Genomic DNA, 11642 nt, shown 5'->3' with positions numbered 1-11642 from the left:
TCCGGTTACCAATTAATCAAAACTGTGATAAAATTTGTGGGAGAAACTAGACATCGGTTATACGTTTTCATAAAAAAAATTTAACTCGAAGAAATGCGAGACAACAGAGCGCGCACATGAAGCGTTCTGTCCACTTAAACAGGTATGACGTGTTAACTGTCCTATTACACTGTCCAATTACGAGCATGACGCGCGCACTGTCCTATTAGTCCTCAAATCGGGCTGGTGATAACCATTCACGTCTGAGAATTTTGTTATCGTTAATACTGAACGAGTCAGAAAATTTAATGACATTAGTTTTATTAAACTCGTCTGATACAATGAGAAGGATAAAATGAACGCAAACGAGATGCTTCTATATGCTTCTATGTACAAATAACTTCAGCATTGATGAATTTTTAGAAGTTGCACCGCTATCTTACACGCTTTATGTACATAGAGGTTACAAATTTGTGATTATATTATCAAGTTTTTGCTCCGTTTCAAGTTACATCTGCTCGTCTTGCAGTATGTGTGTTTTCGAATAAATTTGTAACAGTAAATGTGCAAATGAAATCAAAACAGGTTCAATCAAAAAGTGAAGAAAAAGTACCAAGAATGTCCAATTAAGCGCGTTCTCCACGAATACGTCTCGCAAGCTGAATGTCTTTGGGCATAATGGTGACTCGTTTGGCGTGAATTGCGCAAAGATTAGTGTCCTCAAACAATCCTACCAAGTAAGCTTCTGCCGCTTCTTGTAACGCCAACACGGCAGAACTCTGAAAACGCAAGTCGGTCTTGAAATCCTGCGCTATCTCACGGATCAATCTTTGGAAGGGGAGTTTGCGGATGAGAAGTTCTGTGGACTTCTGGTAGCGGCGAATTTCTCGGAGTGCGACTGTTCCTGGCCTGTAACGATGAGGTTTCTTAACACCGCCAGTGGCTGGAGCACTTTTCCTTGCTGCCTTTGTTGCGAGTTGCTTTCGTGGAGCCTTTCCTCCGGTTGATTTACGAGCGGTCTGTTTAGTGCGCGCCATTTCTTTACAGTCTCGCAAAGCTTATTGGTGAAATAGTCGTACAAAGTTGCTGTGACGCAGGATCTGGAACTTCTTGGTAGTGGAACAGAATTGCTATCCAAGTTATATACGGCCACAATGCACGTGCGAATTATACATCAAAACTATCTCACCTATCGCACGTAGAAGTCGCAAGCTTGCCATTGCTTGTTGCTTTAGATTCTAACTTCCTGGCCTCTCTAAAAAACTCTCTGATTGGTTCTCCTTTGATACATTTTTGAGCTGGCGAATCACAGTTTTGAATATATTGGCGGGAAATTGGTTAATCAGCAGCTGAGGTGACTCTGTATTGTATCTCGCCTTGAGCATTTGTTCGTGACAATAAAGCTCCATAATTTATTTTGCATGACTTTGGCACCGAAGTGCTATATTTTCGTTCATCCTTTACGTTCCAACGTGTTGATCAGGTTTATACTCATCGAGAGAGAAAAAAAAATTTACAAAGCTAAATATTACCCCCTATGATGAAAGCGGCAAGGATTGAAATCATTATATGTAGTTTAAAAGGAGGAATGCGTCGATCAATTTTTTAATTCACATGTGGCTCTACGTTCTTTGGACTTTGCTAGAAAGGAGTTTCGTGGCTCATTGTGGTCGCTGTGTTATTTTTGTCGCAATAAAAGACTCGCTTTTTATAGCATTGTAAAAAATCTTTGAAGATTCAAGCTTTATTCAACTTAATTATTTACCCAACGCATTTACTATGAATTTTTCTGCACAGAAGCAGCTGCTTTATTTTGTAAAATTTTTCGAAGATATGCATGTAATAATGATTGTTTACATACAATAGACAGTTCTGAAACTAAACGCCCTTTCAATGGGCACTTTGTTACTTTGAATTTAAATTTATTTTCTTGGTGACTCAGCGTTGCATCTTCATCTATACGTCTTCAACACATCCTGGAAAAAAGCAATTTAAATCGTGAAGATCAAAACCAATCACAATCACTTAGGGTCCTACCTAGTTTAGGAGTACAGTTATTCATTACGATTGATGAATACCTCAAATTGCCGTAGGAATGTTGCGAAGATTCCAAAAAATTCCTCCGGTTTATCACTCTCTTCGCCAAAGTACTGCACAAGGAGGCTAAAGCTCCGCTTGGCATTCCTCCGAAGCGATAACACGTCCTTAAGGTCTTCCTTTGCCGAAACAGCAAAAAGCTAACAAGTTTGTTAAGGAAAAGCTTCGTATGACTTGACTTTGAAGCTTTCTCTCACAAGTTCTTATTCCTAACTCGATAAAGGATGAGAATTACTCGCTCTCTTTGAATGATAACTTCGCACTACAAAAATATGAATGAATTATGAGGCATTTTGTGCCATCCTTAATTATGCTAAGGGTTATCATACTACCCAACCTGATCTTTCAGCTGCTTATGTCCAGCTCGATAAAGATGCTCCGGTATGCCATAAATAGTACCCCTTTATTGCAGTGACGGTAAAATACTACTTATAAAAGACTAACACAACGTTTTCGCTGAAAACTGAGTGACTATAACTCCATTTTCTTAGGAGTAGCCCTTCAGTGACTCACAGACCCTGCTAAATCTAGATCGTAATTTTCCAAATGTTATCTTTATCGTAATTCAGATACCAGGGAAATCCTTAAATAGTCTACTTGCGCCCAGGAAAAGGCGCTCAGTTTGGGTGAGGTTCACCGTGAGATTAAGTAAGGGGATTAACCCTCCCCCCCCCCCTTTCTCCCCTGAAATTGTATGCGTATCATCCACTATTTGCATTGCGCAGCAGTCCAAGTCTGATATTCAGCTTTTAAGGATACTCCAATACTTGCACTGAAGCAGTCTTCCTCTACACTATCGTTGTTTATTTTCTCTACGTCTTCTGCAAGGACCTGTGAATTAAAATATATGAACATCCATGAATTCGAAAGTTCCAACGAGGCAGCTTCAAACGCCTTAAAATAAAAGAACCTCAAATGATAACTAGAAACTAATTGCTTTACCTCAATTTCTGCGGACAGCTCGCATATTTCCTTGTCAAGAGAATTAAATGGAACTGAAAAGTCGGGAAAACAAGGTTACAAAAGAATCATATCGCCTGGAATGTAACCTGTAGTGGAGCTTCAGAGAACGGTAACTAAGGCGTAGAACTCGTTCTCCAATTGAACATCAATGTTGTTTTTAAATCTGTCAAGCTCCATTTACGCAATGTACGCGACTAATTGGGAATGAAATGCTAGCTAGTTACAAGGAAAAAACCTTACCAGTGACAGATAATCTCTTGTGTCAAATTATAGCGTGGGTTGAAAATGATTTTATATCCTCACCTTTTGATGCTTTTTCCACGTGTCTGAGATCATCTCCCAAAGCGGCGATGTGCGGACATTTTGTGATGATAACTCGGGTTAGGTAGTCTAACATAGAAGTGGCCTTGTTCAAAGATGATTTGTAATCCATCAGCTGGGAAAAAATAGTTGAAGGGAATTTTCAATTATTGTCGGAAGTGATCCGGGCTTGCATTGGTTTCGCTTTCCTTTGCTCTTTGATTAGGTCAAAAAACTCGCGTCACATTCTTAACAATCATAACTTGATCACCTCCGTTTTCCCGCGTCTTAGGTGGTTTGCCTGTTTTGCCTTTGAGTTCTGATTGGCTCTTAATGGTATTTTCCGTCCCTCTGATTGGTCTTTGTTGTTAATTTGGTTTTGGTTTTACGAGACTCCATCGAAAAATGCTCAATTTAATATACTGATGTTTAAAGCTGTTATATAAGTTGCCTGGGATGAACGCGAAGTGAAAACAGATTGTTGTGCGTGTACTAAGAGGTATGTCAGCCGGCTTTCGGTTCCTTTGTCAACTAGGGCGTATAAAAATAGATTATGAGTGAAACAAAATAAACAAACTTGCCTTTGTAACAAAAGTTATCTTAAAGGCGGAGGTTTGGCTACCATTCATGATGTTCCCCATGGTCAAGACCATCTACAATTGGCAGAATAAGTATGAATAATAGATGTGGGTAAGTGGACATCAAATTTTGTACAACAAAAGACCTTGCTTAGATATGCACATTTTACTTCAAGAAGTGTACCTCTATGAATTTTGGGAGTTTTTCACAAGCCATAAGCTCTTGGCAGGCGGTAATGACTGTTTCAAGATGCTGAAATACAAATCAAATGTGAATTTATGGCATGAATGTTCGTAGATTCAAAGTGTTTGCTACAGAAAACGAACTTCGACCTTTCATAAGCGGGAGAAATTCGTCACTGTTTCTGATCGGTCGATATTCGATTTGAATCTTTCAGGAGTAACGTAAATCAATTTGAGGTAAGGCCTTATCAAAGTGAAAGAAAGAGAAGTTATGGATCATATGAAACAAACAAAGGATAAACTTATTACTGGTTTGATTTGTGCGATCCTTTCTTGTAACTGAGCTTTGAGTAAAACAGTGCGGAGTCTTGCTTTGTAGGAAGGCACAGTCGCTGCAACCTGGGAATGACAAAAAAGACATTTAAGATACATTACCATCAAACAATGTGAGTGACGCTTTTTGCTGATATACTTTCATACTCCTGGGCCCAGTTGTTCACAAGTCGGATAACGCTATCCAGCGGATAAGAGTTACCAAAACATACTGCGCTGTCTGTAGGCTAGAGATTTATCCAGTGGATAGCGTCATCCACTCTCCCAACAACGGGGAAAGTGGATGAATTACTGTAAGTGTTTTGCCTTAGAGCATAAATTGCTTCTGTCTTGACTTGCCTTTAATCAACCAACAATAAACACTACAGAGGTGGAAGATTATTATAACGCGACCATCGAAAATGAATCCCGGCCCTGCCTTTTAATGGGTAAAAAAGTTAAATAAATCCCTATTAGCCAACAGCTTTTACCTCTCACGTTTTAACGTATTCAACTGGCTAACTATATGCTTTCTTATAATACCGTTACCTGAAGATAAAATCGCTCAGCTGGCTCAAGTGAAATCTTGTTTTCTCTCTCCATTTTCCGTAAAGCTCGGGCCTAATAAAGCGTTAACATGGTAGTTGTGAAGTAGCTCGACAGGATAATATAAATTCATTTGGATGAAGATTCAAGTTTTAGTATGAATAAAAATATTTTTAACTGTGAATCTTTGCAAAAAAGAAAAATTGCCTCAAGTTTCCATAATAAGTCACTTGTCATGAAATATTGAATCATAAACGCCCTTAACATGTCCACACAAACCAATTAGAGCTAAGAAAAATTAAGTGACCTGAATTTTTAAGAAACCAAACAGAGGGGTTTTGCATTTTCTTCCTCATTTTGGCCACTGACTAAAACATTTATACCCAATTCTTTGTGATCCGTTAAACCATTCTTGTTCAGCTAAGGCACGTGTGCGCACTCCTATCTAATCATCCTTTTTTGTCACTTTTTTATGTGCATATCTCTACACAGCTGTTACCTCTTGATCATCCGGTGCAAATGCCAATACCTGTCTTAGTACTTCAGATGTAAGCTGTGTGGTCCCGGACATCAAGCATTGTTTAACGCCTTCTGCTTTAAGTTTGCAATGCGTCAAAATGATTGCTGTGATAAATCAGTAACCATATCAGTTAGCTAATTCATTTGTGAAATGGACAGTAGACCATGGTTTGAATAGCCTCCTTAGTGGCCGTTCTTGAGTAGGTCACGCGAAATCTTCCTTCCTCCCGAAAAAAAGATCTCCTGGAATTTTTTGTGTTAGTCAAATTTGTCCCATCAGTCTTGTCTGCAAATCTATCTTGGCTAACTCTTTCACAACGCACCTTAATCACAGATATTAATTGCGCACTCAAGGAACATTAAATGGCGATTCAATAAACAACATTAAGGTCCACATATATGAATTCAATTCTTCACCTTTTTTGCTTAACATGGAGTTAGTTTGCTGCTACATAATACTTTTTTTTTTTCGTTAACTGAAGTACTTACAGACATTGAAAATCTTCTTTTCGTCCATTGCATTTTCTCTTTTGGTCTTTTTCAGTGAACTCCCTTTGAAATAAAATTACATAACATGCCAGTTATAGAAATAACGTTGTGGTTTTCCTGTCATTATGTTGGCAAGAAGCAAGAGAATATCAACAGTTATTTTTTTTCTTGGAAGAAGGAACACTGAAAAATAAGCACTGCACATATTATGTACTGACAAGAGTATATATTTTCTTGGCACTAATTAATAAATAGATTCTATTAGATTCCATGGTTCCGTGCGGAAAAGTTGTTGAAAGTGCCGTTATATATGCGTCAATCTTCTCATAGATCACGGGTAACAACCAATCAAAATGCGTGAAAAATTCAGCTTATCATATAACGACTTCAAGGGAAGCGAAGGTTTTTTTTAGATTATAGCTATCATCAAGCTTCTTTAACCTGTGTCACATAACTCTGTATTTGTCAATATATCAGCTGGGACAACGAGCTGGCAAGAAGTAATTATAATCTCATATTTTGGTAATGTATGCAAGGAACTTCATATTTGTTTTGGTCAGCGCGTATAAAATCATTTACTGTGTCAGCATGCTTTGAAAATACCTGATTACACACCTGACAATGACGTGACAGAAAATTCCCTCATTATATCATCAGAGTCAAAAATACCTTCCAAAGGCAGATGTTCTTTAACCTAAATGAGGAATAAGTTCAATCAGAGAAAGGCGTTATTCTGAGTAAGTTAAACGAAGGAGATGAAATACATATGGGGATCAGTGTAAGATCTGGATTAAATTCCTGACAGCATAAATCACTTGTTTGCTCTCAGGGTAACCTAAAACGTAGACAACAGTCTCTTCATATAATGAAAAAGAAACCCCGTCTTTCCCCTTAAGGAGTCGGTGACTTTTAGAAATGTTTTTAATTTTTTTTTTTTTATGGGGGAATTAATAGTGTTTTTGAAGAAACATACAGCAAGTGTTGATCCAGAACAACAACAATTTTTACATTACCAAAGCTATACGGTATAACAGCGAATTAAAACATTTTGATATAAAACTATATGTACACAGCTGTAACAGTTTCAATTTCACCTTTTTCCAGATGGTGTCTTGCTTGAGGAGGTCTGGGCTGAGTTGCTCCCAAGACAGTTTTCTACAGTCGATTCGTTGGCCCTTATGTCCTTTTATGGTGTTAGGTGGAGGAGGGGGAGGGTAGCTTGGTGGTGGGGGTGGAGCAGGGGCTGCATTGACAACTGGATAAAATGGCGGACCTTGATTTTGCCAAAAGTCTGAAGAAAAATCGAGGTACCAAGTATTGTTTTTGCGTGTGTGTCATAAATGTACTAAATTGAAATCAATATTTGGCTTAAAATAGATCCTTCCAAAATTCTTGGGACCGGCTATTAATTTAAACAAAGTTTAGCCGTCACCACGCTCTAAGCCTTCTTCAATTTAGCCGAACCTTTTATCTAATAATCAGTTTTTTGCGAACAGTGTCAACAGGCCGAAACCTAAAAGTAGACGGACATCTATTAAAATTAAATCAGCCCTCTTATGGAGAATCACCGAGGCTCACTGCTTGCGGAAAACCGCGGTTTGGGTTAGATCTCGTCTAAATAAGCGGCCCTTAAAATCCAAACGAAAGCAAGGCGTAAGGAAAAAAAAGAAACTGTTAACTAACTAAACTCAACGCACAAAAAAGTGAATGTTCACGTCAACTTCTAACTCAAATTTAAGCGCTCTGAAGGTGATTGGCTAAATTAAAAAACATACAAAGGGGGATGGGGAGAGACTAATGGTTGAAATACTACACTCAAGTAACTAAAGAAATTTCTAACAGTTGTTTTGAGTTGTTCGCATACCTTGATGTCGGAGAGCAGGAATCCAGTTTTGCACACTGAGAACTGAGCACACATAGGATGCCATGAGCACAGCAAAACCTATATAGACGATCATTGGTGAAAGAGGAATTAGCTGTTAGTCAGTCTCGCTGGACACGAGTGAAGGAAGCTCTGGGAGAGGGATTGGCTTTGATTTAGCTCTGAAGTAACTAAAAGTGCATCATGTGTGCTTGATGAAATAAAAGCAGTGCTTACTTGGAAAAACCCAGATGTTGACTGCAAAAGTGATGTCCTTTTTCGTGAAAACGGTAACAGAGAACAGTAGAATTACAGCAATAAAAGGTAAAATCACTTTCCAGTTGCTATGGAAAGAAAAGGACGATAGAGTTTGATAAACATCTTTTATAGAAATATAATGAAATGAGGAAGAAAGTAATAAATTTTATAAAATTACCATTTGAAAAACTCTGAAGTACTGTTGAAGAAGTTCCGATTGTTTTGCGTCGCACCTGAAAGTAAGAAGCAACATTACAATGGTTAGAAGTTAGGGCGAGATATCTTAAAACGAAATTATTTGCCGGAATCGCTTCAAGTGGTAGTATAATATTACTATATAATATTTTAGTTTAATACAAGGGCATAAAATGATGCCTTTAGTTATTGAAAAATCAAAGTTGCTACGTTTTTACGGCCAATCAAACTTTATTCACGTTTTGATAGTGTCGCCGGGACTCACTTGGTTAGGAATGGTTTTAGTTCCCTAGGAATTCGAAGTGGTGTCAGAACTGTCTGTGTCCGCGCGAAAACGTTAAGATAAAGCGCGCTTTTACCATGTTTATTGCGAAGTTGAAAGAAAAAAAGTTTTCTCGTGAAGTTTCTCTTGACAAGTTGACAATGATCAAATCAAATTTGGTTTCGGGGATTACTGATGAAACCTCTGTTTAAATGAATATTAGGAATCATTTTGTGGTGAAGTGGAACGAAATTACGAGTTGTTTTCTGTTGATTTGTCATAAACGGTTTCTAATAAGGACAAACATCATTGAAAATCGATCAAAACCGGTACACTTATGCCTGCAGCAAACACTCAGCTACTTCTTCCTAGCTGCTGGCGATTCAATATAAGCTTTGTCGGCTCGATCCATTAGATTTCCAAAGTAAACAACGTCGCTATGAATAAGATGATGTGCCGATCTATTAGAGTGGAAATGCTAAATTAACTGTTTCAAACTTGTAAGTGCTTCCGATGGGCATCGCAGGATGCGCTGTAATCAAATGCTTCGTTTTTAAGTTTATAATGAAAAATTGAAACAAGTACATCTCGTTTCCGTGCTAGCTCGATCATACACAAGCATTAGAGTTGCACCGGTTTCTTTTCAAGTGACCATTGAATCAATTATTCTGTTTTATTAGTTTACCTAAGATAAGTGTTTGCTTTGTTTTAAGTCATGAACAATTTTCAACTTTTTGTACAACTTGGTAAAACGTAGCTATTTCCTTGATCTCGTCTGGAAGAGTTCCCAAAGTTTTCGTTCGTTCAATTTTAAGACAACGAAAAATATATCTCTGTAAACAAAATCTCGGAGAATCTCACCGACTCGAGCGTAAGACCTTCCATAAATGGGATATTAACACCATCCAGCGAAAAGTTTATGGTTATTACTGCGGATATATTAGGCACATACCTTCTGTGACAGTGCTTGAATCCTTTTCCGATTCTGTCATGGCAAAAATAGTTCATCCACCGCGCACATTCTTTTCTTAAGATAAATTCTCATTGTTGATTAAAAACTTCGATCTTTTAGGCTGTCAAGATTTACTCAAGTATCTACATTAGGAAGCTGTTTGCCGAGTAGCTCTGTAAGTGCAAACACCTCACTGGTTGCTTTGTAAAAGAGCGGTCTTCATGACGTCATAATAGATTTTGACGTTTTCTTAATACCATCACGACAACAAGCCTGCCCGCGCGCACAACCTGCTTTACTATGCGCGCCCGCGAAGATGAAAATGTAGTGAAAAAGATTGTTAACCTCATCACAGTTTTGTATAGCATATAAGCAGCTTTTAGTTTTCTTTCATGGGGACATTAGAGTGTTGAAGTATTGAACGACGGATTAGATAATCGAAAACAAAATCGCTTTTCGTTTCAAGAAACTGACAATCAAGAAATTTGCATCATGAAAAGGAACTACCGTGGGTCAGGTTTGTTCTTCAAGAAAATTGCCCCTATTTTTTTTTTTTAGCAAAAAATCCGTGTAATGGGATCTAGACCATCCTCAAAGCCTTCTTTAATCTCTTTCGGTTTATTCTTGTCTCCTGTCTGTTTAGTGACAAAGCTCATTAAAAATTTAATTTTGTCACTTGAAATCGCGTGGCCACTTTAATCATTTAGCCTTCTCACTTAAATAAAATTTTTCCGATTAGAAATCAGCAATTTACGATGGCAATAGGAATTCTGGCCATCCTCAGATAGGAAAACAAAGATTTTAAGACTGGTGATTAGCTACGAATAATGGGCCAAAATTAAGGCATGATTTCGTTATAATACAAATTCTTCTCTAGCACTGGAACTCGTGAGCGACACATATAGTTAAACGTTAGTAAGTAGTCTAAAGCTGGTCCCTGTCAACTGAAATGGCTTTTGGCGCAATAGACACTGAGAGGACGGCAAAAGACCAAGATAACTTTTATCGCAAGATAATTTAAACAGTGACTCATAAACAATTTTATGTTTCGAATTGCGTCCAGTAACGATTAGAATTGGTCTCACGAGGAAGTATGCTGCACACCTCCCACTGTGCGCTACTGTTTTTATAAAGAAAAAATATTTTTGCTAACACTTTCAGCAGACGTGCAGGTTGGCATGAGCGTAATAGATGCAAATGATTTATCCTTGTTCATGTTAATGACAATCCTTCTTTTTTTTCCTTCTTCATCTCTGAAGAAATCGTTACAGTATCATGGATGACGGGTGTAAAAGTGTTCTAAACTGCAATGAAAAAAAATCAAATGTAGTAGTGGAAAAAGGCCTTCCGACATTAAAAAAAGAAGAGGCCAGACTTTGTGATAAATGCTTAATGAGGGGTCACGCGAGATAACATGCTTAAAGTTGACCTCTTACCACGGAGAAATTATTTAAGCTAATCTGGGTTTTCCTCTGCTTTGAAAATGGCACGTACAAAAAAAAGACAGTGCTGAGAGGAAATTAAACTTCGTTGAATCTGAGATGAACTGATGCAAACATGGAGAAACAATTCAGTCGATCGTTATTGTATTCCTCTGTTTCTCTGTTAACAACAAGAAATTTTTCTCAGCAAAGGATCAGCAGGTCAAGTGAAATCTCGCCTTCCGACAAACTGATGATTAGACTTAAATCGGGTAGCGGTTGTTTCCAATTGACAGTTAAGTTCGTTGAGAAAAAGAACCTCAGAGCCACAAACTGTGACGTCAACATTCCCGATGACGTCATTTGCAATACCGTGACTTTTTCATAGTTTCGAAATCTTTTGTGAACTGACATCCGATGGTTTGAGGTGTTAATGATTTTACGCTCGAAATTTTTATTGATGATGTTTCTCCTAATTGACCTAAGATTATCAGGTAAATTTTCCATTCACAAGTGAACGGCATATCATTTTTTTTTTGACAACATAAGCTGGCAAGCCAGGTCAGATATTTATAATTAAATATTTAACTCGATTAATGATCGATTTTACTTGGATCGCGGGTGTCCCATTTCTCTAACATAGGCCAATCGTGTAGTTTTTTCTTCGTTAAGTAAACGTATCGAGCACATAGCAAAACAAGATTGCTGAATAAATATTATGAGAACT

At 37.8% G+C, this 11642-nt stretch overlaps 2 protein-coding genes across 2 annotated transcripts; both read right to left on the bottom strand.

The window, feature by feature from the left end:
• Positions 1–605: 605 nt before the first annotated feature.
• LOC131789635 (histone H3-like) lies at positions 606–1016 on the bottom strand. Its single transcript, XM_059106794.2, has one exon. The coding sequence runs from the start codon at positions 1014–1016 to the stop codon at positions 606–608; it is 411 nt and encodes a 136-aa protein (XP_058962777.1).
• Positions 1017–1874: 858 nt separating this feature from the next.
• On the bottom strand, positions 1875–9646 carry LOC131789623 (disheveled-associated activator of morphogenesis 1-A). The gene is made up of 17 exons (XM_059106785.2): positions 9495–9646; positions 8264–8318; positions 8065–8171; positions 7831–7908; positions 7061–7257; positions 6582–6660; positions 5967–6029; positions 5458–5582; positions 4962–5033; positions 4410–4499; positions 4102–4170; positions 3921–3992; positions 3343–3475; positions 3019–3071; positions 2836–2907; positions 2058–2216; positions 1875–1955 (listed from the first exon to the last, which is right to left on the bottom strand). The coding sequence occupies exons 1-17, from the start codon at positions 9532–9534 to the stop codon at positions 1932–1934; spliced, it is 1488 nt and encodes a 495-aa protein (XP_058962768.2). The 5' UTR covers positions 9535–9646; the 3' UTR covers positions 1875–1931.
• Between the last annotated feature and the right edge of the window lie 1996 nt (positions 9647–11642).

Source organism: Pocillopora verrucosa, chromosome 8 (genome assembly GCF_036669915.1).
Source record: "Pocillopora verrucosa isolate sample1 chromosome 8, ASM3666991v2, whole genome shotgun sequence".
Taxonomy (NCBI): Eukaryota; Metazoa; Cnidaria; class Anthozoa; order Scleractinia; family Pocilloporidae; genus Pocillopora; species Pocillopora verrucosa.
This window is presented reverse-complemented; position numbering and strand designations above follow the sequence as displayed.

Coding starts and splice junctions, on each gene's coding strand:
- LOC131789623 (XM_059106785.2), bottom strand. CDS start 9,534: ATGACAGAATCGGAAAAGGATTCAAGCACTGTCACAGAAG. Junction 8,319..9,494: donor TTCAAGCACTGTCACAGAAG/GTATGTGCCTAA, acceptor TCTTACTTTCAG/GTGCGACGCAAAACAATCGG. Junction 3,476..3,920: donor AGATAACTTTTGTTACAAAG/GCAAGTTTGTTT, acceptor ATTTTTTCCCAG/CTGATGGATTACAAATCATC.
- LOC131789635 (XM_059106794.2), bottom strand. CDS start 1,016: ATGGCGCGCACTAAACAGACCGCTCGTAAATCAACCGGAGGAAAGGCT.